The 25,238-nt window shown below is 41.6% G+C and overlaps 1 protein-coding gene across 1 annotated transcript; it reads left to right on the plus strand.

The window, feature by feature from the left end:
- Nucleotides 1–4,789: 4,789 nt before the first annotated feature.
- Nucleotides 4,790–10,904, plus strand: LOC113032062 (uncharacterized). The gene has a single exon (XM_026184718.1). The coding sequence runs from the start codon at nucleotides 5,328–5,330 to the stop codon at nucleotides 10,902–10,904; it is 5,577 nt and encodes a 1,858-aa protein (XP_026040503.1). The 5' UTR covers nucleotides 4,790–5,327.
- Nucleotides 10,905–25,238: the final 14,334 nt, after the last annotated feature.

Consider the following 25,238-nt stretch of genomic DNA (forward strand, 5'->3'; position numbering starts at 1 on the left):
TGTTCAGTGCAATTCCCAGGGAGCTCAGAAGCTGCAATTTTATAGAGAAAAAAAAATCTCTGCTGCTTTCAGTATGCAAAGGTAATGAGAATCTAATGAGGCTTGACTTCTTTTTTTCCCCTTCAGCGTTAGGAGCCATTCAGCTCTCAACTCTACAACAGGTTCCCTAAGGAAAAGCATGCAGGATGGGAGAAATCCTTAGGCCTTTCTAGTCAGGGTGCGTTGATGGATAGATAGAGGGATGAATGGTGGAGGTTGTGAGAGAGGAAGGGAAAGGAGGTGTGAGGGGTCAAGGTATGAGTGCGGAGTGGAGTGAGAGCAGGAAGCAAAGACAGACAGAGAGGGGAAGGGATTGTGGAAAGTAAGGGGTATAGTTGGAGGACTGTGGGGCTTGAGCCAGCTTGACAGGAGTGTGGATAACCTCTTTTCACAGCAAGGGTGTATTGTAAGTTGAGGAAAGCTGGTGAAGCAAAGGGGATCGTAAAAGAAGTGTTTGGAAAGGCAGAACTAAACAGTTAAATTTACACAGTCTTTGATTCAAAGTCAAGCTCCTGTCACAGCAATTGTTACTCATCCTGATGATGTTATCTTAAAATGATATCTAGCCTGAGGCAATAAATGAATGAGCTATGAATGAGCCAATAATAATAAAATTGGCCTTGATTATTAATAATAATGTAATTCATTAGTGTCCAGGATATGTTCTAAATAATCTGATAAATTGTATTTGTGATGTCTTTACTCTGATGTCAAAAAGCAGACAGGCTTTCGACTGTTCTTAAAATGAAAAATAAGGCATGAAAAAACTAAAACATTTTAAATCTTATGTGTTGAAATAAACACAAGAGTTGATCTGAAGGAGACAAAATCATCTCTACCATTTGAAGTATTATTGTATCAAAGTCGTGAGAGTGCTCTTAACTCTAAACTTGTTTTCTGTCTGAAGTGAGTTACTGTTTTTCCTCCTTCTATACTTAACGAGGAGGTCAAACTCATGAACAATTTTGCAATTTTGTTAGTTTGTGGAAAATGACAGTAAATCACATGAAATGTGAAGTTTATTCCACTGGTGAGTGCCTGGTTTTACTGGCACTGCATTTTTTACTAACTGGCAAATCATAACATTGTAACTAATGGCTGGAGTGAAATTGCAGTGCTTATTCTGTTACTAAAGCATCATTATAGTGCACCATGTTGCCATATCCACCTATGTTTCTGACAAATATGCAAGTCTGTTATTATTAATTAAATAATTAATTTTGCTTTCTTGAGTTATCTGATCTCCCATGAATACACACACACACACACACACACACACACACACACACACACACACACACACACACACACACACACACATAGAGGGGAAGATCAAAGTAGCATGGAGGGAGGTTAGCCAACTAACGGAGTTGCAGAAAGGTGCGACAAAGAAGGTGCATAAGAAATACAGCAAGCTGTCCATACCTGAGGCCTTGGAAACTGCCAAGCAAAGACTCACAGCCTTGGCCAGCCGCTTGAGGAGGTACACCAGAGAGATAGAAGGCAGGAGAATAAACCAGCTGTTCTCCACAGAACCAGCAAAGGTGTACTCTCAGTGGCAAGGGAACAATAATAATAAGAGAACAGCACCACCAAGGCTGGAGACGGAGCAATACTGGAAGAGCATATGGGAGAAGGATGCAACCCATAACGGCAATGCTCAGTGGCTAGTGGATCTGAGGGCAGACCACAGCGACCTCCCTGAACAGGGTCCAGTAACCATCACAGTGGCAGATATCCAAGAAAGGGTCTCCAGTATGAAGAGTTGGACAGCACCAGGGCCCGACATGGTTCACGCCTACTGGCTAAAGAAGCTGACTGCACTCCATGAGCATCTGGCAGCACAGATGAACCAGCTGCTAGTTAACGAGAGACACCCGGAATGGCTAACCAAAGGTCGGACGGTCCTGATCCCCAAGGACCCCAAGAAGGGACCGGTCCCCTCCAACTACCGACCAATAACCTGCCTCAGTACTACATGGAAGCTCCTGTCAGGCATCATATCAGATAAGATGAACAGGTACAGGGCCTCTCTCTCTCCTGAGGGTGCCTGTGTGGGCGTGTCCCACTACCTCCTACCTGAGATGCCACCTTTCCCTCCGGCGCAGCTGACTCCCATCAGCAATTAAGGGTATTTAAGCCCCGAGAAAGGTGAGCTCTGGGCCAGAGTGCCAGTAGAGTGGTTTCCAGCTAGTGAGCTGAGTGTCTTGTGGTGTTTCCAACTAGTGAGCTGTGTGTCTTGTGGTGTTTCCAGCTAGTGAGCTGTGTAGTGTGGTTTCCAGCTAGTGAGCTGCGCTTTCCTTTTGACTTTTTGCTTTATTTGACCAACGCCTGAGTTTTGTTTGTGTTTTGTTGGTGTTTTATGGTGATAACGGCTTGTCCGTCTCTTTTAGTTGAACTACTTCAATAAAACTGTTTTATTTAACTGTTTCGCCTCCTTGACTCCTTTTTCTGACCCGGTCACTTTTGTTACTTCCCCCTCCCCGCCTAGACCCCACCCCCCCCCCCCCCCCCCCACCCCCCCCAGGGGAACGTAACAGCGGGACACAGAAAGGAATTGGCAAGAATACCAGAGGCGCAAAACACCAGCTACTGGTAGACCGAACAGTCAGCCGAGACTGCAAGACCAGACTGACCAACCTGTGCACTGCCTGGATTGATTACAAGATTACATGACTCAATGCCCCACAGCTGGATACTGGAATGCCTAGAATTGTACAAGATCAATGGGACCCTAAGAGCCTTCATCAGGAACTCAATGGGGATGTGGCGTACAACACTAGAGGCCAACTCCAAGCCCATAGCACAAGTCACCATCAAGTGCGGGATCTACTAAGGAGATGCTCTGTCCCCACTGCTGTTCTGCATAGGCCTGAACCCCCTCAGTGAGATCATTAACAAGACTGGCTATGGATACCGACTACAGAACGGAGCAGTTGTCAGCCACCTCCTGTACATGGATGACATCAAGCTGTATGCCAAGAGTGAACGAGACATCAATTCACTGATCCACACTACCAGGCTATACAGCAGTGACATTGGAATGTCGTTCGGACTGGAGAAGTGTAGTTGGATGGTAACAAAGAGAGGGTAGGTAGTCAGAACTGAGGGGATTGAACTACCAGAAGGCAACATTGCAGACATAGAGGACAGTTACAAGTACCTGGGGATCCCGCAGGCGAATGGGAACAATGAAGAGGCCGCTAGAAAAGCTGCAACCACCAAGTACCTGCAGAGGGTCAGGCAAGTCCTGAGGAGTCAGCTGAATGGTAAGAACAAGATCCGGGCCACCAACACGTACGCCCTGCCCGTGATCAGGTACCCTGCTGGGATAATAGGCTGGCCAAAGGAGGAGACAGAAGCCACTGACATAAAGACAAGAAAGCTCCTTACCATGCATGGAGGGTTTCACCCCAAGTCCAGCACCCTGAGGCTGTACGCTAAGCGGAAGGAAGGGGGCCGGGGACTGGTGAGTGTCAGCACCACAGTCCAGGATGAGACAACGAACATCCAAGAATACATTGGGAAGATGGCCCCAACTGACCGAGTACTCAGTGAATACCTCAGGCAGCAGAAACCCAAGAAAGAGGAGGGAGATGAGGAACCATCATGGAAGGACAGGCCCCTGCACGGTATATACCACCGGCAGATAGAGGAGGTGGCTGATATCCAGAAATCCTACCAGTGGCTGGACAAAGCTGGACTGAAAGATAGCACAGAGGCACTAATCATGGCAGCACAAGAACAAGCTCTGAGTACAAGATCCATAGAGGCTGGGGTCTATCACACCAGGCAAGACCCCAGGTGCAGGCTGTGTAAAGATGCCCCAGAGACAATCCAGCACATAACAACAGGGTGCAAGATGCTAGCAGGCAAGGCATACATGGAACGCCATAACCAAGTGGTCGGCATAGTGTACAGGAACATCTGTGCCGAGTATAACCTGGAAGTCCCGAGGTCAAAATGGGAGATGCCCCCAAGGGTGGTGGAGAATGACCGAGCTAAGATCCTGTGGGACTTCCAGATACAGACGGACAAAATGGTGGTGGCTAACCAACCAGACATAGTGGTGGTAGACACAGTGGCGTGTCCAGCAGGGTGGCCTGGGGGGGCACAGGCCACCCCCCCAACCAGACTGGCCACCCCAGGTGCCACCCCAAAGGCAAAACAATAAAATTCAATCAAATATCAAATGTCCGATTATGTTTTCACGGTGAAGCTCAGATATCCGAGTGTAAGTGAATGCAGCAAAGGCTTCTGCGCTTTGTGCATCACGTTAGCAAAGGTAGGAGAGCCAAGCACGAAAGATGGCACCGCAGGAAACAATTTTTCGGTGAAAGAAAATGAGGCCAGAATAAATGTCCCGGTAAGTAATATTAAGTTTGTTGAGTTTAGTAAACTTCGGTGAAATTAGAATACCAAGGAAAAAATAACACTTGAAGAATTATTGCAGCCGTCGAATATTTCAGACAGTATGCTACTGAGGGGAGCTAACATAAGAGTTATGAGTTATAAGATATAATCCAAGTCGTAACATTGCTGTATGGAGCTGCAGATTTGGTTGCAGGTTAACATAGCTGGACTGGCCATCGGGCATACCGGGGATATGCCCGGTGACTTATTTTTTATTTTTTTTTGTAACTGCATGAACAATGAGAGGTGGTGGATTGGCCAGATGCAGGTCGATGTGTAAAAATAACTCAGTTGTTTGGTGGTGGCTATGGCGGGTGTTAGAGCCAATCTGTAGAGAAATATTTTTGATACTGTTTCAGTTATTGTTACATGTTTAATTTTGTATGATATGTTGTTAGAGAATAAATGCTGCGTGTTTAATTTGTGTCGGGTAAGAAAACATTACAGCGCATGTGTTGTAGCAGGTTAGAGTGAGCCAGGACGGCAATGGAAGTGTGCGCTGTAGCAGCAAATAGTTTTTTGACCGTGACATCTTTTGTTTGTATGTACGAGTCAGAAATAAATCTGAACAGCTCACATTAAGAAGTGGAAGAATTATTTTTTCGAAGCTTGGGACAGAAATTCGCCACTACATAAAAGTCAAAAAACTAGCGAGTAACGGAGGAATGTTTTCCGCGGTGGAGCCACCGACTGAGACATAGAAAAGTCACCGGATCGTCGGCATAAGGACGCCTACATACAACAACACGGCGAACAGCTAAGTAAAAGGTGTTTTGTCAGATGCATCTTACCTGTGGAAGTAGCATAAAGGAGTTTGTGCAGTACACCACCCGACAGCTGTGCCGAAGAAAATCATTACGGCTTAGCGGTGTTATATGATTACAATGGCGGACGACATTAATGACAGTGTGGGTGTAGTTACGCGTGATGGCAGCCAGAGGGCGATGACAGACAAAGGTCTGGAGTTCAAACTGCATCAGCTCACAAAGGTGAGAAGAGGCAAATTAGGACAAGTGACAGCACAAGAAGATGAAACTGAGCGACTTTTGAGCCATGAAATTCTGCCGGCTGTAAATGATGTGAGAGAGGCACTGAAAGTTTACAAGAAGTTGTATGAAGAGTTTCAAGAATGCAATTATGCAGTGTTGCTGTGTATTAAAGATGAGGAGGAAAAGGAGGCTGACCAACAACTTTGGTTTCAGCCAATGTCAGAACGATGTTTGCAGTTCATTAATAGAGTTAATACATGGATTGAAATACAAACATGTGATCAAGAGATAACTCCCATGGACAGTGCATCCAGAGTGTCAAAAACATCTAGAGTGTCAAACAAGTCTAAAGTATCCAACACGTCAAGGGTGTCGACAGCATCGTCGGAGCGCGTCAAGGAAGAAGCTAACAGAGCAGCTCTGATGGCACGAGCAGCGTCTCTGAAAGAAAAACAGGCTCTAGAGTTAAAAGAAGCAGAAATTAAAGCTGCAAAGGAAAGACTGGAAATTGAAACAGCCATTGCAGTGTCTACTGCCAAAGTGAAAGTGTATGAGGAATGTGAAGGGGTTAAGTCTCAAGTGAGTGAAACCAGACTTACGGTAATGCCACGTCGTGACCTCCTGAAGATGAATAACGAAAATGGTCATGGCAACGTAAAACACACACCAGGGAAGCCAACAGAGATAGAGAGGTCTGCCTCTTGGAGGAATCCTGGTGATCCAAGTACTGCAGCAGGGGCCATGCCTAAGACACATAGAACTCCACTGCAGGGGCCGAGCCAACGCCAAGATGGTGTCTCACTTCAGGAGACCAGACCAAGTGAGCTTTATCAAGTTATGCAGAAACAGGCAGATATCACAGAGATGCTTGTAAAGAACCAACAGCTGGCTCGGTTACCACAAAGGGATGTGCCAGTGTTCCACGGAGATCCTTTGGAATACAGGTCGTTTATGAGGGCATTCATGCACGCTATTGACACCAGAGCTGATAGCAATTCAGACAAGCTATATTTTCTGGAGCAGTATACTCGAGGCGAGCCTCGTGATCTTGTGAGGAGTTGTCAGCATATGCCTGAACATCGGGGGTATGAAAGGGCTTTGCAGCTGCTTCAAGATAAATATGGAAATGAGTTACAGATTGCTGGCACGCTAATTGAGAAGGCATCGAAGTGGCCACAAATTAAGGCTGAAGATGGAAAGGCGTTGAGCGCATTCTCTGTATTCCTGGTGAGCTGTCGTAATGCTATGGAGGATGTGGACTATATGGAAGAGATGGACAACCCTGCAACTATGAGGGTCATCATTTCCAAGTTGCCATTTAAAATAAGAGAGCGCTGGAGAGTCCATGCATATGATATCCAGGAGCGGCGCTGCAACAGAGCAAGATTCACAGAGCTGGTGGCCTTCGTTGAACGCCAAGCAAAGATCATGTCCGACCCACTCTTTGGCGATCTTGAAACAGCAGTGTCAGACAAGGTTATAAAAAAGCCACAGCAAGGAAATAAGTTGAAGAAAGACATTAGACATGGGAGCAGCTTTGCTATCAAGGTTAACCAAGGTTCAGAAATGGACAAAAGAAGCAGAGTTAGTAAGAACCAGAGTGACCTTTCACTCAACTGCGCCTTCACAAGACCTTGCATGTTCTGTGGGAAACTTCATACACTGCAAGAGTGTTACAAGATTAGAGAGGAGACTCATAAGGATAGAGTGGACTACTTGAAGAAAAACGGACTTTGCTTTGGATGCCTGCTAAAGGGTCACATGAGCAGAGATTGCAAAAAGAAGATGGTGTGCGAGGTTTGTTCACTCAAGCATCCAAGTTTGTTGCACTTCTCAAGTTATGAGGAAGAGAAGCCTCCCGATGAGGTCAATATGGGTAGCACTGCTAAAGGCCCAGCAGGGTTGTCTGAAGAAAAGGAGACAAGTGCCTGTACTGGGGCTGGAGGCAGCTGCGTGCTTGCCATTGTACCTGTAAGGGTGAAGTCCTGCAAGAGTGACAAGGCTGTGGAGGTTTACGCTTTCATTGACCCAGGTAGCTCTGCATCGTTCTGCACCAAAGCCTTGGCAAGGCAGCTGAAGGTGCAAGGCAGACGAACCGAGCTAACGTTGAGGACCATTAATTCCAAAAGTCGAGAGGAGAGTTATGTGCTCACAGAATTGGAAGTCAGCAGTCTGGCAGACAACAACTTTATCGCACTGTCAAAGGTCTTCACACAGAAAAGTATTCCTGTTTCCAGAGAGAACATCCCACTCCAGAAAGAGGTTGACAAGTGGCCGTACCTACGCGAAGTGAGGTTGCCTCATATTGAGGCTGAAGTGGAGCTTCTCATTGGAACTAAAGAATACACCATATTGGAGCCATGGAAGGTGATCCCAAGTGAGGACAATGGTCCATATGCCGTAAAGACAGCACTTGGATGGATTCTGAATGGACCACTCAGAGAAACGGATACTGCAGCCAATGATGTACAACCATGTGCTATTGTGAACAGAATAGCCATTGACAACGTGGAACAACTGCTTGTACGACAGTATAACCACGACTTTCCAGAGCGTCACTGTGATGATAAAGCAGGAATGTCTCAAGAGGACCACCACTTTATGGAGTCTGTGTCAAGCTCTACTCGTCTCACTGATGGACACTATTCCATAAGTCTTCCTACGAAGAAGTCGTGCGTTCAGATGCCGAACAATCGAAGTGCAGTGTTACAGCGTGCACTGAGCCTTCAGCGCAAGCTGAAGAGGAATCCTGCACTCCATGAAGAATACACTGCCTTCATGAGTGACATGTTGAGCAAGGGATATGCCGTTGAGGTTCCAACTACACAGTTAAACCGCAAGGATGGAAAACAGTGGTATATTCCCCACCATGGGGTATACCATCCACAAAAAAAGAAGCTGAGGGTGGTCTTTGACTGCGCTGCCAGCTACCAAGGAGTTTCACTGAATAGTGAACTTCTACAAGGGCCAGATTTAACAAACTCATTGATCGGAGTGCTGACACGGTTCAGGCAAGAGTCTATAGCCTTTACAGCAGATATTGAAGCAATGTACCATCAGGTGTGTGTCCCGGATGACGATGCTGACCTGCAGCGCTTTCTGTGGTGGCCAGCAGGGGACCTCAATCGAGACATTGCTGAGTACAGGATGATGGTGCATATCTTCGGTGCGACTTCTTCTCCCAGTTGTGCCAACTATGCACTGCGAAGAACAGCAGAGGAGAACCGCAGCAAATCATCACCTGAAGCTGTAAGCACAGTTCTGGAAAATTTTTATGTTGACGACTGCTTGAAGTCTGTTGCCACGGAAACTCAAGGTATGGAGTTATACACAGACCTCACTGAATTGTGTTCTGGTGGAGGATTTCACCTAACGAAATGGACAAGCAACAGTCGTGCTTTGCTCTCATTCATCCCTGAGCATGAGAGAGCCAAAGATGTCAGAGACCTGAACTTGAACCATGACCTGCTGCCTATGGAACGTGCTTTAGGAGTTCTATGGTGCCCTGAGTCTGACGCATTCAAGTTCAGGATTAACATCAAAGAAAGACCTGTGACGAGACGTGGAATACTTTCCGTCACCAGCTCCATCTACGACCCACTGGGATTCCTTTCCCCAGGAACTCTCCCTGCAAAAATGATCTTGCAGCAGTTATGCAGGGAGGGTCTTGCTTGGGATGATGAGATCCCAGAACAGCTCAGTCATAAGTGGAACAAGTGGTTACAAGAGCTGTGCCAGCTGTCAGAGGTAACCGTACCCAGGTGTGTGAGACCATTGGACTTCGGTCCTGTCGCAACAGCACAGCTCCACCATTTTTCTGATGGGAGCGAAAGTGGATATGGAACAGCATCATACTTGAGGATGACCAGCAATGACGGACGGGTTCACTGTACGTTAATGATGGGAAAATCCCGTGTGGCGCCCCTGAAGCAAACCACTATTCCACGAATAGAGTTGACTGCAGCTATGGTTGCTGCAAAGACAGACAAAATGTTAAGAACGGAGCTTCAGATGAATCTTCTTGAATCTACATTCTGGACTGACAGCACAACTGTGTTGAAGTATATTGAAAATGAAAACCTTCGCTTCAAGACATTCGTGGCCAATCGCGTTGCGGTCATTAGAGAGCTAACAAATCCCCAGCAGTGGAGGTACGTTGGTACAGCAATCAATCCAGCTGATTGTGCATCCAGAGGGCTTGCACCATCTAAGCTCATGAAGAATCTAAGCTGGTTCCACGGCCCAGCTTTCCTGAAAACCCCAGAAAGACAGTGGCCAGAAAGACCTGACAAGGAAAGGATTGATAAAGATGACAGCGAAGTGAGGCATGCAACCATGGTACATCTCACAAATGCAGCTGAGAATGTTCACACGTTGAACAAGCTGATCAATCACTATTCCAGCTGGCATCGAGTGAAGAGAGCTGTGGCATGGATGATCAAACTCAAAGACTTACTGCTACGACGATGTGAAAAAAGGAAAGAGACGTACGTTAAACAGAAAGAACAAGACAACGAATCAATGCAGACAACACTTACCCTGAAAGATCTGGTGCAAGCTGAGACAGAGATCATCAAGTTCTGTCAAAGTCAACAATTCCAAGAAGAGATCACCATGTTAAAGAAAGGCAAGTGTGTGACAAAGACTAGTCACTTGAGGAAACTTGATCCCGTGATGCAGGACGGAGTTTTGAGAGTTGGTGGTCGCCTCGCAGCTGCTGGGATGCCAGAACATGTGAAGCACCCAGTCATTATCCCAAAGGGCTCACATATCACCACACTGATCTTGCAGGATATACATGAGAAGATTGGGCACTGTGGAAGACTGTATATGCTTTCACGGCTGCGACAGAAGTATTGGATTCCATCCGCTAACTCAGAAGTGAGGAAGTTTCTGTCAAGGTGCGTAATCTGCAGGAAAACTAGAGGCAAACCACTGGAACAGAAGATGGCAGATTTGCCAGAGGATAGGCTTCTACCTGATGAACCCCCCTTTTCTAATGTTGGGGTGGATTACTTTGGACCGTTTAATGTGAAGCATGGCCGTAGCACAGTAAAAAGGTATGGTGTGGTGTTTACCTGCCTTACAACAAGAGCAGTGCACATTGAAATTGCGCACACTTTGGACACTGATTCATGTCTGAACGCCATCAGACGCTTTGTGTGTAGAAGAGGTCAGGTATCTGTCATGCGTTCAGATAATGGCACCAACCTAGTTGCTGCTGAACGGGAGTTACGCGAAGCCATTCAAAAGTGGACTCAGGTCAGAAGAAATGTAACTGTGGGGGACATTGTAATGGTGGTCGACGAGTCAGCGCCAAGAAGCTCGTGGATGTTGGGGAGAGTTCTTCGTGTCATGCCAGATGCTAAGGGTCTGGTGCGGCGTGTGATCATCAAGACAAAGACTAACACCTTAGAAAGACCCATTGACAAGCTATGCTTGATCTGTGAGAATGTCATGTAACTTGGAATGAGAAAATACAGTATATGTTCTGATCGGTTACAGGTTTTGTGAAAGATAATTTGAATGACCATGTGTGATACAGGAAGTGTTAATGTTATTTGGCTCTTTTGTAAGTGTTCGCTAATTGTCAGTCTTCACGCCCTCCAATTAGGGGGCTGGAAATGTTAGAGCCAATCTGTAGAGAAATATTTTTGATACTGTTTCAGTTATTGTTACATGTTTAATTTTGTATGATATGTTGTTAGAGAATAAATGCTGCGTGTTTAATTTGTGTCGGGTAAGAAAACATTACAGCGCATGTGTTGTAGCAGGTTAGAGTGAGCCAGGACGGCAATGGAAGTGTGCGCTGTAGCAGCAAATAGTTTTTTGACCGTGACATCTTTTGTTTGTATGTACGAGTCAGAAATAAATCTGAACAGCTCACATTAAGAAGTGGAAGAATTATTTTTTCGAAGCTTGGGACAGAAATTCGCCACTACAGCGGGGCTTCCACAGAGGCCAGCAGGTGGATGAGGGAAGGGGAGGCAGGTTTCATTCAAATGTTAGTCTTTTCAGTTGTTTCCCCACTTTTTTCAAAATCAAACACCAGTTTGTGAGAAGATTATCTTCTTTTTTTAACAGGCAGATAAAGTTTTACATTGGAATTGGCTGATTTGTCAATTGTTTGTTACAAATGTTCGTATTTTAATATTAAAAAATGTTTTTGCCCAAAACATATGTGCACTATATGTCAGTAAAAATACTATGCAAATATTGCTGTCCTTGAATGCTGAGTAAACACTGACAAAGCACTGATTGTATCTCTTGTACTTTATCAACGCAGTATCTAAAAACTTTGCACCGTAGTGGTTAAAATCTCATTCTAATAAGAGTTAAAAGCACATTCAGTTATTAGGTTTACAGGGTTATTTAATTATGGTTAACGGTTGGTAGAATTTTTTTTAAACATTATCTGCCAATTACATCTGCCACCCATCTCCAAATCTGTGCCCCTACCTGGCCCCCCCAACAAAAATTTTCTAGACACGCCACTGGGTAGACAAACAGAAGAAGACGGCCGTAGTGATCGATGTAGCGGTTCTGAATGACAGCAATATCAGGAAGAAGGAACACGAGAAGCTGGAGAAATACCAAGGGCTCAGAGAAGAGCTCGAGAGGATGTGGAGGGTGAAGGTAACGTTGGTCCCCGTGGTAATCGGAGCACTAGGTGCGGTGACTCCCAAGCTAGGCGAGTGGCTCCAGCAGATCCCAGGAATAACATCAGAGATCTCTGTCCAGAAGAGCGCAGTCCTGGGAACAGCTAAGATACTGCGCAGGACCCTCAAGCTCCCAGGCCTCTGGTAGAGGACCCGAGCTTGAAGGATAAACCGCCCGCAGGGGCGTGCTGGGTGTTTTATAGAGAGAGAGAGAGAGAGAGAGATATTGCTCTTTGTGGAGTGCAGTCAGCATCTTCAGCCAGTAGGCATGTAGGCATGTCAGGGTATGATGCTGTCCAACTCTTCATACTGGAGACCTTCTCTTGGGTGTCTACCACTGTGATGGTTACTGCACCTTGTTTAGGGAGGTTGCTGTGGTGTGCTCTTAGATCGGCATCAATCTGGATGCTAGATATCAAAGATTCATATAAGCCCTTCTGCTGGGGTTACTTGCATAGTAGCATTCCAACAGTGCACTGTTCTCATCTTAGTGGCTAGCACTCCTGTCAGCATATATATATATATATATATATATATATATATATATAGTAGGTTTACTTTTCTATTTCAATAAATAAATAAGTTTGTTATTAAACTGGTAGTTATATACAAACTGCTTGAAATTAGCCTACTGCTGAATAAGTGTATGTGTACATAGATTTAATACTGTTGAGTATCACATTTCTCAGCCCCTGAGATTAGTAATCAATACAAGTTGAAACAAACAAATGTTTTTATGTGAAGTCTTTTGCATGCTATTTCTGAAGCCAATTTCATAGCTCTTAATCCTCTCCAGTGAGTAATTAGTGCCATTTTGAAAGGGTTACTTTAAATCCAGTTATAAATAAAATCAGCTGATCATTTTTATACTACACTAGGGGTTAACCTGTGCAAAAAATAAAAATTTGACTTCACCATAAGGACAAAGACCACTTTTTATTCTTTGCACTGTATATGGCTAACCTTTCTCCTCTCCTTTAAACTCTGCTGAAAATGTTAGACTCAGAGTTTATCAAGAAAATTAGCCCGATGAAAAGATCTAAGATGGGCAATTCCTCTCTTTACCTTGTGTTACTCAGCCAGGCCAGGCTGACTCTTCATCTCTAATTTCCCCCACCACCTGCTCCTTCTTTACTTTGACGTTTAAAGTCAGAGGTACAGTTGTGCTTTCAGGCTGCCTTAATGAGGTCTAGTGGTACACTGGTGATAGGACTCCTAATGAGTGAGACAACTGTAAAAGAGGAGACATTGGGTGGTGGTAGTGGAATGAGGGAGGGATGGCTATTGAGGGAGTGTCAGATGAGGGTAGGGAAGGAGAAAGGCAGAGGAAAGAGAGTTAAAGACTGTACCAGGTAAGCATGTACGCTGCTTTAGATCTTAAGTGTAATTTAATCAGGGCTTTTTTCACAAATTGTTTGAGCTATTAGTTTAGTCCTTTTCTATGTGTGGGTGCGTATGTGTGTGTATGTAGGAGACCTCGGGCCCTTTCGAGAGCATTTTGCTGGCGTCCTCATTGAGAATTGATTGTCTTTGTTGTGGTAATCTGAAATTAATTTGCACTTGAACTCATCTTTCTTCTTGGCTCAATTTTAAAATGCTGTAATAATTACGTGCACCCCACATGAAAACCAAGAACTAAGACACTGATATGATGAGCTGGAATATTTTAATTCCCCAGATACTTAAGAGCCCCCACCCCTCTGTTTTATGCTCACTCTCTCTTTTAGCAGCCCTCCCCCTGTCCTCACTCACGACTTATCTTGCAAGGTAATAAAACAAAATGTTCCCCTGCGTGGGGCTTAAGCAAAAGGTATTTGCCTGAGGGGGAACAGTAATAAGCGCTGTATTGCTACAGATTTACCCGTGTATGTTCTCAGTAGGTCAACTTGTGCTCTTGAATGACGTTAAACTTTGGTTAATGCAAGCTGATGCCTGACTGAGTGCTGTCACTGTGAAGTCACTGTGATGATGAGCAGAAAACATTACAGTGTGCAAAGGTATATGCAAACACAAGGGTATTTAGTTGCCAGTCTAACAACTTCATTTTCCCTTTTCATAAATTTATTGGAGTTGCATTAAGGTTGCTAAATTTCCCAGCAGAAGCTCAAGCTCATTCACACAAACACTTGTATTTGTGCTATAAACAAAATTTGTTTTGCATTAGTCCATCCTGACAGGGGGTATTTGTACTATAAAACTATTTAAGACTACCTGCTAACATCTGCTATTGATCTTAGCTGTGTGTGTCAACCTTTGTTCCCAGTGTGAACTGCTAATAACCTTATCAGACATCTTTTAGTTTTAGCCCACGTCTGATGTTTGTTGTGAAGGATATTCAGTGGGAGGGGGCGTATTATCTCACTAAATTCTGCAGGAACCGTCTTCAGTGATTTCCTGCAGTGCTGCCTGGTACTTTAAGGGCCTCACAGGTCATTGGCCTTGGGCTGAAATTCTTTTAGTGTGACACCTCATGTGGTAATCACAGAGATAAGCAAACAGAGAGTTAGACCCACTGCCGAACATAATTAGTAAGAACAAACATTTCTCAGATGGTTACATTATTGCCTTTACTGATGTGTGGGAACTAGAGAAATTTTGTGCTGAGATAAGTGTTTCATGTAACCATGCAGATTTACTACTCGTTCATTGTTTCTACTGAAACATGGGTGGTTTAAATGCTCAAAAACTTGTTTTTCATAAGAAATTATTTTTTTTAATCTACTCAGTGCATGATGAGTCAAATATATTTAAAAAATAAACAAAAAAATCTGTTGAACAAAAAAAAGGAAGAACAAGAAGAATTTTCTGCAAGTACATTGTTTTTTTTTAGACGTTTATGAGTGTTTCTGTAAATGGTAAATGCTAAAATTCATTCTATGTTTAACAAACATGGAAAACAAATAAAAAACATATATATAGAAAGTTTATGTAAAATTTGAATGTCTTTAGACTGCAACAGATGTTCAAACAGTACTTTGTTTCTTACATTTTAAACACTTCATCTACATCTCAGTCATGGCAAAATTATAGTCACCAATTAGCTTAATTCACATCTCTTTGAACTGTTGGAGCAACCCTAGCGAGGTTTCGAACCAGGAATCTTGAGAGGCAACAGTGCTGACCACTAAACCACCATACTATCCAAATCGCAGGTTTTTATTGTTGTTACTACATAATATATATTATTTTTAAGCGAGCCCATCATAACCTGTCATGGCTAATCTCCTCTCCTGTTGTTCCTCACTCTTTCACCTGTCTTCTCTGTCTGTCCACTCAAAATAATCTAATGCTACAAAAACGCCATGCAAAATATGGAAAACTCCGATTGTCTGTCTTCCCACTGATTGAAGGCTTAGTGCACGTGTGTGGAGTATCCCCTACAGTGAGAACTGCTGTCTGCTGACAGAAATGGCCTGCTGCTAAAGCCATTGCAATAATCATAAAGATTAGGTTAACAGTTGGAAATGGCTGGGGAAGACAAGTGTTCACAGTGGGCTGTTATTTTTGCAATGGTACTCACAAAAATAACAACCTGCAAATGTAGACCTGTGTGTGGTTTACACATAACCCTGGGGAACATGTGTGTGAGCACTTCCAAGTTTGCAATATATGTAGATGACAAAGTGTATTTTTTGTTTATAATTATATGATTACATTTAAAGTAACACGTCTAAGTTGCATATACTACTTAAGCTACACTCTGCATTATTCTCCTTTGTACAGATAACTGAGGTCCTTGTAATATTAACTAGATAATAAGCAGATATGTGCAGTCAGTCACACTTTCACATTTTGATTATTGAGGTTCTAAATAATTTCATTCATTATCTGAGAAACAGCTAAAAGTATGCTACAGTAAACTGCATATGCAGACATACAAGAAACTATGGTGGAATATATGCACCCAGTTTGCTACAACAGTACAGTGCTGTAGCAAACCCATCTCAAAGCAGTACACAGAGAGACTTGTCATGCAAATATGTGTGACTGATCTCTTCATAGAGCTCAAAGAACAAAGTAAAAAACAAAACAATGCTTACCAGAAACAAAACTTGTGAAGATGATTTTCTCTCACTAATTGAATCTGATGGTGGGACAGAAATAGAGAAATGTTGTTCATTTGTTATACAAAAACAAATTTTATTATACATAATTCACTTTACGCACATTTTGTTATTGCAATTCACACCGTGCTAGTCTCTGAATTATCATTCTGAATATGCAAGAGCTTTTAATAATTTAACATGTCAGTGTTTATTTTCAACATGCCATAGCTGAAATAAATTTGTTTGAATTTTGTCTCAGTTTTGCGTTTTCCTCTTTTTATATTGGGTGTTTTCTTCTCCTTCTCGAAAGTGTGTCATTTGAAGAAACAGCTTTTCGACCCTTAAATAGATCAACAGCCGTCTTGAGTTAGAATCAAAACACATTTGAATCACAAAGTTTGAACATCTTTTCATTATAAATAAACTTTACTCCTTACAATTACATTTGTATGAACTATCTTCTGAACATGGTTGAATTTGAATATATGTTGTTGTCTCATCTAAACGCTTGCTGGTATCCTTTTCATCACTTCCCCAAATGTTTTTTTTTCTGTAAGCATGCCTTTTATGTTCTTCACGTCTAGCATGTGATCAGCAGCATTTGACTGTTGCATATCTGACATAAACCTCAGCAAGTCTCCAAACAATAGAAGCCATAATTTTCTTCCACTTAACACTGCCTGCTTTCAGCGATAACATCTAGCACGCATAGCTTTTGACTTGTGCGTTACTGACACCAACCACAGAAAGAGCTTGCCACATTTTTTATGCACTAATACATACTGCAGTTTCTCATTTCTATCACTCTCGTTCAAGTGAAAAAAGGAGACACAGAGTTGATAGTATCTTCCAGCCACAGCTGGGCTTTGCTTGTGTTCGCTAAAGGCCACATTTGTTTCCTGAAAAGTCTGATACAGAAAATAGGAGCTACCACAATACAGACACTTGTGAACTGTGAGAGTGTGCTGCTGCATGTGCATGTAAGTACATTCTGTCAATGCGAGAACAAAGTTGTACATTACTTGCATGCCACTGATCGGTTAAAGCTTCTTTTCTTCCACAGTATTACCACAGTATAAATAATGCACAAAACAAAATTATCTATGCTAAAATGAATTCCAAACAATGGAGTCAAAACATTTTTTTTCCCAAAGAACGTTTTTAATTATTCAGGTAAGTTGATTCTGGCCTCTTTAGCTGAGTTTGATACAAAAACAACATGTAGCAAACAGAGGGCAAGGCATAAACAACTTCTACACTGCAGATAAAAAGACAAATAAAGCTATGTAGTAGTAATGCAACAGTGCTTTTGTTACACCTTTCCTCCTTTTATCTGATGTGATATGGTTTAAAACATGTGTGATGAAAATGAATGGCATCCAAAAATCAAGGTAAATAAGTTTCAGTTTGACCTTGCCATTGGCAAAAAAAGCACCATTCTCTATTATGTTACAGTAATTAAAGTGACAGAGTTATTTAAAATTCACCACAGCAAAATCATTTGAAGAATACGATTTTTTCTTTCAATTTTACAATCACCTTTTAAAAATTGTAAATAATGAGACGTGAATTTAGATTTGATTTAGTTTAGAAGAGATTTCTCCTTTGTACATATTAGTAAAAGATTTAGAAAATACATGTTGAAAATAGTTACTTTGATGCACTGTTCAAAACAAGCAAGGTTTAACACATATATCACAGAACATATTAAAAATATGTCATAGAAAATTGCATAGAAATTATTTGTGAAATATGTGCGTACATACAAAGTATAGCTGTCATAGCTTCATTCTCACTCTTTGCCAACATGAATGTGTTTTACACTTACCATAGATTGAAAGCCATGGAACCACAGCATGGTGAAAGGGTAGGGATGGTAGATTGTGTGAGCTTGTATGGATTTGCTCTCAGTTGTCCGTGCAAAGGCTGTGACTGACCGATTGGTCAAGGCATCAGGTAGGGGCCAGGCCATAAGTCAGCTGCTAAAAATTGTGTGATCACTAGTAGGTTTTGTCTGTTCTTCACTTCCTCTACATGTCTTTATCAGACAAATATACCCGTTCAAAATGTCCAGTCTATGATGTTCATTCAGACGGAGGCTCAGACATAAGTAACTGTGCACATGTGCACATGAAAAGGTATGCAAAAGTAAACACATACTTTCGACTTGATTGCAAAAACATGCAGTACAGATGCCTCGGCAGGAAATTATGACATGGGGGATTGCTTGTGTCATTGTCAGAATCTGAATCAGCCTGAATCAGCTCTTTGTGACAAAGGTGTGCCTAATTTACCCACCAGCAATCCAATCTAATAGCGCTACACTACCATATTATCCAGCTGTCTGTGTGTTCTTATGTTCTTGTGCAACTTTAGGAATGATTTTTAACAATTGCAGTATAGTTTTATTATAGCTCCTGGGTTGCGGTGGGTACTCGAGGCTTCTCCAAATTACTGTAGTTTGTGTGTGTTTTTTTGTGTCATCTGGTGTACGTTTCTTCATGTAAAATACATACACAAGTATGTATATCCATGTTTGTGCTAATGTCGCTTATTCAAATGTAGTCTGTAGGCACAAAGGCAGTCTGAATTGAGTATCTGCAGAAGCATGCCACTAGTCCTTTGTTATCCATCACATGAAGTGACACTGCCGACTTCAGTTATTGATGGTGTGTATGCTAATTCCTTTTCTATCACTTTAGAGATGAGAAGTTGATACTGTGAATAAGAAAATGTGGATGGCAACAAATCTGCTCATTTACTTTTATGAATAGTTTCTTCAAACAATCCTGAACTGTCCATCCGTCTTTCCTGATGGGCTTGACAAAATATGGTCATACTACACCAATGGATTTTTAAAAATTAAACATTTTAAAGGGGAAGGATTTTGATCATTTCTGTAAGTGTAAAGATGTTCATTTGCAATGCATTGTCAAACTATTTGTGTAGTGAAATAAAAGTTTAAGATAAGCCTCTTGTATAGGGTCCTTAGTAATTCCGCTTTGTCACATGGGTTCAAATGGATCTGTAAACAAAGTACGTAAGTGAGCTTGTTTGGTATTGTGTTCTCATTTGCCCAATTAGACCAGCAACACTGTGCTCTCCCTAGGTGCTAACTTGCTAAATGGGAAATTACACCATAAAGATAAGGGAGTGTCGGAGGATAGGGTCTCAGAGTAGTGCTTTCAGCACGACTGCGCAACACAGCCTGAGCAGAATTAATGAACCCTCTGTGGCGGGTTCCTGATGCATTTTTAAACAGCTCCTTTTCATTCCTGCAATGACATTTTGATTGCATTTGTTTCAGCAATAACTTTATGAGAGAGCAAGGATGACAGACACAGTAAGGGAGCGAGAGAGAGAAAGCTCACATCCCCTAAAAATAAATACATCACTGTTCCGCCAAAGTGACTCTGACATGAGTTGTACAGACAGATATCACATTTAATATGAGGACAGAAATAATGGGTTTTGCAGCAAACTGTAATTTGATAGAAACTGGTTATTAATACTACGAGTGATTGTCATGAATTCTAAGAGCAAATGCACATATGGCCTCTTACTGAGACAAAATCATTTAAATTGTTAATTCTTTGGAAGTCTAATGCAAAATTAAAAATGAAAAATCTTGTATCTCCATGTGTGCTTTTTTGGGGAAAGTTGACCTAATCAGTTTATTTGTGTATGAACTGATATGTCAAAATTCCTTTTTAAGTTTCCAGCAATGCAATCATAATGCACAGAGCGATATAGTGTATGTTTGATGATGAAGGCAAGAAAATGGTTTTAATGACTTCTAAAATTCATAGCGAACACAAAAGAATATGTACAAAATATTACAATACAATACAATAATACACTACTGTGAAAGGGTTACCCTGGTATTTTAATTGATGAGAGCCTCAGTTTGGGTCAATGATTTTGCAAGGTACCTTGGGATAATAAGCACCACAATGTCTGGTTACACATTGTTTTTAAATTCTTTTAATTGCATCTTCCTCACTCTCATCAGGGGTGATGACCCTAGAAGTGGAGTACGGGGTCATTCTCTTGCAGCATCCTTTGAAGCCCAAGCACCTACCTCTCTCTCCATCTCACCAGCACTTTGTGTGGCCTTGAATTGCAAATTGTTTTAAAATACGCATAATGAGCAGGGTGGAAAAAAAAACAAAAAACATTAAGGATCTTTCTTTTTTTATTTCTCTCACTCAGGCTTTAGCACAATGGAGTGAGTTAAGATTACTCAATTAAATTACCAACAATTATTCTACTTACTTCTACCAGCGTATGCATAATGAAGGAGTGAGCAGAATATGACCAGATTATAATGATGATAACTTAGGCTATTGTTTGAAAAAGGAAATATGTCTAATTATATGCAGGAGTGAAATGTTCACACTGGCAGAAGATGCACTGATTGTATAAATGCCTTTTTTCCTTTGATAGTTGGCTCCCATGGATACAAATCCTTGGTTCTTAAAATACAGCCAGCCAGATTGGCTATCTCAGGTTTTGTGGCACATTAAGTAACAGCATGTTTTACAAGAATATTTAAGCTTATTTAGACTGAAAGCAGCTTTGAGTGCCATTAAATCTCAACAAAACAACAGAGAACAAAACACCTCTTACTTCTGAACTAAATAACACAGAACTATCACTGTGTTTTGGTGACTGCAGACCAGTGCAGGCCAATACTGTTAACATGTTTTAGCAATTAGTTGATAACCATAGCAATTACAATGCTTTTTTAAAGGACATAAACTGTGTCCGGTGGGCTGTAGGTAAGAATCCACTGAGGCTCTTTCCATTTCTTGGCTTTTATAATAAAACCTTCTAGTATAGATGAACCATAAATGGTTAAATTTGACTCATTGGTCGGATTTCTTTTTTTTCGAGCCAAACACTTCATGTATGTAAAAAAACTGAGCTTGCTGGAAGAGTGTCACCCCAGAAAAATGCAATTATTGAATTACTGGCTGATGAGCAAATTGCAGACTATCAAGCTATTAGTCACCAACAGAATTCAAGTAGCTACTTGTAGCATCAGTGATTGCTGTAAGGTAAGGTGTTGCACAATGTTAATCAAGGAGCAGTCTTACAAATTCATGCTTTAAAACCAAAGGTTTTAACGTAGCTGCAGAGTGCTGCAGAGACCTGCTTGCTCCAGCAGTGAAAAAGTTGAACTATGATGTTGTATACTGGTCCAGTCTAAGCAAACATAATGGAACCAATCATGCATTTGAAACATTTGGCATCTGGGAATGTGTATACCTAATGCACTAATGTGCAGTATGAAACTCCAGCAACAGCCGTCGCTGCTAAACCATACATTTCAATTGACCCACGCAGGTAAACACTCATTTACAAAGCTTGCAGATTTATCAATAACACTTAATACTGCTACACAAGCCAAGAGGTCAAAGCTCTGCCACAGCAAGCTTATTGTCTCCTCTCCAGTTTTGTAAATCTAGAGACACATTGTCCCGCCGTTATCAATAACTGACTCGACATTCCCTTTGACATCTACACACTGGACAAGATGGCTACACACCATTCTGAGAGGCGATTAAACCCGTCTTTGGGAAAGCCACAGTGACATCATTGGTGGTTCAAAAGCCGTCTTTAAACTCAAAAAGAGCATTAGAATGCATTTCATGCTTGGCTCACTGAAAAGTGCAGAGCTGAAATTTACACCTTATTTGATGTCCGTCTCCCTGCTGTTAATTGGTAAAAGGATCCCTGACCCTTTTGATCTCCTCCACAATCCCCTAAATGCCCAAGTCTGCTAAACTGTTCGGCAGGAGATATACCAGTTGCCCAGCAATGTAAAGAGTCTCTCTCTCACTCTCTCACTGTCCCCCTCCCCGCCCCGCTTTTTTTTTTTAACTCCATCCTTTTCGGCTTTCTTGCTTTTGGTTTACGTCCAGGCTGTGGAGAAATAAGAGATGACAGTTGTTACAGATATGCCGGTTTAATTACTTGTCAGCTTATAGCCCATATCTCTGCTGCCCAACGCTGAAGCTTAACTTTTTCTAGTAGCTTAAAGCATGACCAGCCTCCAGTGCTTTAGTATTTAGCCATAAAACCCAAGAAATCTGAAAGATAAAAAAACCACGAACAGCTTTTCTAATTTTATGGGGAAGAGTGGGCAGTTTTCTGTCACTGTTGGAATTGGCTTTCTCTCTGTTCCCCTCTGTGCAATAGTGACAGAAGAAGAGGGGGTAAAAGAGAGAATCTTGTAGAGAATGAAATTACATCACATGAAGGAGTGCATTGGTGTAGGATAAGCAGAACATTTCTTATGGTTTGTGTGCCACTGTTGACACTTTTAAGTCTGTTTGCAAATTGATAGATGTGCTTGAGCCTTTTTTCTTTTTTCTTTTCTTTTTTTTTCTTCTGGAGGAGGGCCATCCCAGACTCTCAAATCCAGTTAAAGGTATTTGGGAAACACAGCGGCTTATTTTTCAAGCCTCCCCACTTCGATCATGGCGAGTGTAGATGGCTGTGCCTCTTTATCTACATAGTATTGATTGCAGAAGTCCCCAGATCTTAAATGGTAGGATAAACACCATTCTTCTAAAAGATATTTCCTAATTTGGTGTTTTGATGACGGCACTCAAAAGTGGTATAGAAAGTGTTTGTCCAAAGTCTTCCTTCAGTTTTCAGCTCGTACCTGTGAAGAACATCATGAACAGCACGTTTTTATCTTCATCATAAGACTGAGACACACCTCGTGTTCTGTAAATGGGAGCATCATAGGATTAACATGATCACACGTTCATCTTTTCCTGTCGTTACAGCAAAAACAACTAAATGTAGGCTCAAACCATCTGTCCATACTAGAAATAAAAAACTGAAAGTTGGGTAACATTTAAGAAATTTAATACAATTTGAGAAGTCTTAGACATGGAAATGTTCACATTTAGCAAGGCTAAAAATGATAATAATTGGAGAATTATAATCATTTGCTTTGGATGTCTGTCAGCATGACATTTTCTGTTACACATTAAGGTACGGCAGACTCCAGTTAGGGGCTGTTTTTTGAGGAATGCAATTTTACAGAGCCACACAGGGACAGGGATAGATGGCAGTGTGCTGAAAGAGCAGCAGCGTTTTGGACACATGCCTGCTAAGGGTCCATTGTTTAGGGTTCCCTGAATGTTTATCCCTGGCTTTGTCTCCCACCATGATACATACTTTCCATTGAAGCAAAACAGATTATTTGTTTCCATAGTTTCACCATTGCTCAGTTTTACCGCAAAACACAATAGGCTTAAATGGGGAAAAATTAAGAAAAAAAATAGATTAAAATATTTCCTATTCTTTTCTCCTCAGTGAAAATTATACTGACAGTTCTTTGTTTGTGAACACACACACACAAATATATAGAGAGGGCCTTTAGTGGTGTTTGGTGGCTGCAACAATAGTTGACAATATCACTCTGGCTTTGTCTTCTGTTCCCATTATTATTTTCATTAATTTTCTAAAATTCTTTAAAATCGAATGGACTTAGCATAGATATATGGAAATATCTGCTGTCGTGTTTTCATATAGTACTTATGCACTTTTAGCTTCAAACAACATGGAATTGAAATTAGAATGTGGGAAAGTACCAGAGTGAGCATTGCAATAAGAAATATATAAGTACATTGCAAGTGCACACTAAGGAATATTTTCTGACCAGAATCTATAGAGCACAATCTCCTTTACTATCCTACAAACATTGCTGTCAATGTGTATGTATTACATATTCACATAAAACTGTATCATCGCATTACCCTCATGTCTCATTCTGCCTTATAGCCAGCTCAGACCTAACCCACAAATCGTGCTGATGATCACCCTGCATCACCTGAGCAGTAAGGTATTATTTTTGGCATTATTTTATGGTCATCATTTCAATGGATTTTAGAATGGATCATAAAGCAAAACAGTTTGCGGCTCTCTCACGGACCCTCCACCTCATAATGAAAAGCCGGGATCACCTGACTGCAAACTCTATTTACAAGCTCACATAATTCCATTGTGGCAGTGCTATCAGAGTAAATACACTTAGCCCAGTGATGCATAACCATGTAATAAATGAAAGCAAGATGAGATAGAGGTCACATGACTGCAGAAACACCTTTTAAAACGCTTATTGTGCCTTATACCTGATGTCCAAAACATGTTGTAGGTTATTACCAGTTGTGTGAAAGATAATTAATAGATCATTTGAATGAGAAGCTGCCTTGCTGTTGTTAGCGCTGACCTTCTCAGGTACTTCAAGAACACCATTCGGAGTGTTATTTTCTATGATCAGAATTAAATTGGAATTCTGCCTCGAAGGGTAAGTCTAAATAGAGAGTACTCTGTGGAGAGTACGAGCCACACATCTTATAGCGCAATGAAATGCTAAGAATCATTCCTTACCTGCTTTATATACATAGGGATGCTTAAGAAAAGAATATTTGTTTATTCCTCGTATGAAGTGAGGTAAAGTTGTTTTCTTTAAAATGCTCCAACTTAACCAAGGGGATACTGGATCCTGCTAAAAAACAAACAAACAAAAAACCCACTAAATACAGTATAGCCAGCCTAAATAAATCTGATGAAGAAATATGGAAAAACTACAGCCAAGACACACCGACACCAGAACACACATATCAGTTTCTTTCTTTCTCTGTCCAGTGAGTGACTAAGTGAGGGAACGGGCAAGAGATTCTTTTAATATTGCTTCAAGCAAAGATATCCCATTTAGACACCGTTCAAACAGTTATTAACGGTATTGATTTATGTTTGAGCGATTGAAAGCCAGGGGAGGGAGATGAAGTCAACCATCATGACCTCTTGCCTGAGGAGGGAAAGTGTCTTGACAAAGATCACAGCTGTCTCACGTGTGAAACTGTTCCTGCCTGTGACATCTTAGATTACTGGAAGCAGAGCACATCATGACAACTCTCAGTATATAATAGAGAATTTGAATTTACATTGTTTTTGCCCTATAGAAGCACACACACACACTTACACAGATTTTGAGAAAGATCACAATCTTCCTAAATAACAATCTGATCATTTAAGACTGGTGAAAAAGAGATTTTCTTTCTTATGTA

This window comes from Astatotilapia calliptera, chromosome 11 (assembly GCF_900246225.1).
Source record: "Astatotilapia calliptera chromosome 11, fAstCal1.2, whole genome shotgun sequence".
Classification (NCBI taxonomy): domain Eukaryota; kingdom Metazoa; phylum Chordata; class Actinopteri; order Cichliformes; family Cichlidae; genus Astatotilapia; species Astatotilapia calliptera.

Bases quoted from the DNA above. Each gene is read 5' to 3' on its own strand.
- LOC113032062 (XM_026184718.1), top strand. From the start codon at position 5,328: ATGATTACAATGGCGGACGACATTAATGACAGTGTGGGTGTAGTTACG.